General features: G+C 59.5%; 2 protein-coding genes across 2 annotated transcripts in view; both read right to left on the bottom strand.

Moving 5' to 3' along the window:
* The window catches only part of FAM89B (family with sequence similarity 89 member B), a 2,221-nt gene extending 1,454 nt beyond the window's left edge, over positions 1-767 (bottom strand). Inside the window, 1 exon segment of the mRNA XM_027772435.1 lies at positions 1-767. This exon segment is cut by the window's left edge and continues 1 nt beyond it. Within this exon segment, the coding sequence (XP_027628236.1) occupies positions 1-65 (65 nt within the window). The 5' untranslated portion in view covers positions 66-767.
* Positions 768-931: 164 nt separating this feature from the next.
* On the bottom strand, positions 932-2,278 carry ZNRD2 (zinc ribbon domain containing 2). Its single transcript, XM_006149894.3, has 4 exons — positions 2,131-2,278; positions 1,885-2,036; positions 1,695-1,779; positions 932-1,313 (listed from the first exon to the last, which is right to left on the bottom strand). Exons 1-4 carry the CDS (start codon positions 2,147-2,149, stop codon positions 970-972), a joined length of 600 nt encoding a protein of 199 aa, XP_006149956.1. The 5' UTR covers positions 2,150-2,278; the 3' UTR covers positions 932-969.
* Between the last annotated feature and the right edge of the window lie 362 nt (positions 2,279-2,640).

Below are 2,640 nucleotides of genomic sequence, written 5' to 3'. Positions count from 1 at the left end.
GGCGTGAGCCCGGCCAGGGCTCAGCCCGCACCGCCTGGTGCTTCGGCCGAGGGCAGCCCGTTCATGACCGGGCCGGCGATGCAGCCTCCCTCCTTCTAACGCTCTGCCCGGGCCGCCTACCGCAGGCCCGCAGCACCCGGCCCAGCCGGCCGAGCCCAGCCGCCGCCCGCAGGCCGTGCTTTGTTCCTTCCCCTGCTCCCCAGACTCCGCCTCGGTCCCACCCCCACCGCATGGGCGGAGCCTCTCTTAAAAAGGCAATGGCAGTGGGACCACGTTGCGCAAAGCTGAGAAAAAGTAATGGGGTATCCACGGAATAGGGACCAGAAAGAGGGAAGGAAACTAAAGGGGGCAGGCGTGGTTCCTTCGCGGTTCATTTTGCTACCCTCTCCCTCCCACACACACCCTGTGTTCTACACAATTGCCCTCCCAAGGTTAAAGTATCTAAAAGCGGGCATCAGGAGACTGGGCCCCGCCCATACTCTGCTCCAGGTGCAACCTAACGCTGCTGCTGCCACACCCTCCTGTCAGATCTGAGTACCTGGGGGTGGGCCTTGAGTGGGACAGGATGATGGACTCCGGGTACTCAGGGATAAGAGAGGGACTGGTGACAGAACTGGAACCCAACATTTCACTCACAGGTGAACGATGAGCACTGGATGGCTGAGGCTGCTGGGGTGATGCCAGAGACAAATGGTCCACCCCACTTGCTTCTACCTCTGAGACCGCCATGACCTCCTCCTCAAAAAGGGAGTATCACATAGCCCTCTGCATCCACTGACTGGGCAAAGAGTAGAAACAAGCTCAACTCATCTCTCAGCATCAGGGAGAGCAGATGTGAAAAGATGAGAGGCCAAAGGTGGAAAAAGGGTGGGTGGAGCAGGGCTAGCATGCACACTCAGAGCCAAGAAAACAAACCACACGGAAGAACAGCTGTTTGTCTAGAGGGTTTTTCTCTAAGAGGGGTGTCTCTTAGTGCTGCAGCTGCTGCAGGCTGTGCAGGGCTTCAGCACATGCCCGGATGAGGCCACAGAGCTGGATACTGGTCTCCAGGGAGGTGCTAGGGCCCAGCTCAGCTGAGGCCCAGGTCAGCTTTTGCAGGAGAGCTGCCTGTGTGCAAGCCACAACATCTGCATTCGGAGGCACCGCAGGAGGGGGAGGCCCCTGTGCTGCTTTGAGCCCTGCTGCAGCTCCCTCACAGTGCTCTGGACGGGGTACTGGGGGCTGAGGGGCCTGCCGAGTGCCTGAGGGAAGTTCTGAAGCAGAGGAGAGCTGGTGCTCCCGAGCTTGGGAGAGCGCAGCCTGAGCATTCAGGGCTGTAAGAAAGTGGCAGAATAGTCAGGATGGCAGGCCCACCTTACCCCAGAACCACCTCCTTTCTCTACTGCTCTGCTCTTTTTGTGTCTGAAATGTTTTCCCTGCCCCAAAAGGCTACTCGCCCTTTCTACTTTGTATCACAGTTACTTATGGCTGAGTGTCCTTTCTCCACCAGTGCTGTGCCTAATGGAGACTCCCCCACAATATCTGGCACACAGAATGTGCTTAGAGCTTAGTGAGTAAACGGTCATTTCCAGAACTGAAAGGAAAAAACACTTTACCTAGGCCCACCCACAGACTCCACTGTCACCTCCCAGGTTTACTGTTCCCAGACCTCTGTTACTACACTGCTTTTCCAATGAGCACACAGGAACCCTCACCTGGATTATCTTTATCCACGTCTGAGTCGAGCTCCTGACAAGCCACACAATAGATTTTCCGCTGTTTGTCTTGGAGGAGGATCGTCTAGGAACCAGAAAGCACAAAGGGCAGGGATGAGACGCCGCGCGATGGGGTCCAGAGAAGAGATCTGAGGAAGGGCCGTGCGACCTGGCCCAAGTCTCTTCTCACCCCACAGTCCGCACACGTCTCGCCCAGCATGCGGTAGCCGCGTAGCAGGTAGTCGCCCATGAGCCGGGAGATGCGATCCTGCCGCTCCCGTCGCGCCTGCAGCACCTTCGTCTCCGCCTCTGTCGGGGGCTCCCAAGAGAAATCGTCGACTTCTGGGGAAGAAAGGCACAACGGACCGGGGGCCTTGCCCGAGCGGGTTACCTCCCGCACCCCGCAGCAATACTCCTCGGTAGCCCCAGTCCTCACCAGCGCCGTTCAGAGCCATGTTGCCGTTGTCGCCGCTGGACTCTCCGGAAGTGATGCACAACAACGCGCCGTATGCTGGGGCTCCGCCCTCTAGTCATCAAGGCCCAGGATGAGGGCGGAAATGACGCCCAGGGCGGACTTCGGGCCGCTCTACGCCCGGAGTGGGGCGTGTCTGCCGCGGGCTTGGCTCTGCCCCTGACGCTCGCGTGCGATCCGGAACCTACTGGACGCGAGTTTTCGACTGGCGTGACCTCTGGAGGGGCGTCTCTGTGGTAACCCTGCTCCAGTAGCAGGACCTGGACGTGCCTTCGCAAGGTCGCCCTTCCTGCGCAAATGGCTTGAGAAATTCCCGCTGGCCTCCGCCTCTTTTGGGGTGTCCCTTTCGACACTAGCCGAGCCGGTGCAGGTGGGGCAGGCGAGGCACCTGCGTCATCGCGACAGCCACAGCCTTAGGCGCGCGCGTGGAACCTCCTCAGATCTGTGCTTCTCACTCCTATCGGCCGGGCGGGC

This window comes from Tupaia chinensis, unplaced genomic scaffold (genome assembly GCF_000334495.1).
Source record: "Tupaia chinensis unplaced genomic scaffold, TupChi_1.0 Scaffold000273_1, whole genome shotgun sequence".
NCBI lineage: Eukaryota > Metazoa > Chordata > Mammalia > Scandentia > Tupaiidae > Tupaia > Tupaia belangeri.
The sequence above is the reverse complement of the archived record's forward strand: the minus strand, read 5'-3'. Positions and strand labels throughout refer to the sequence as shown.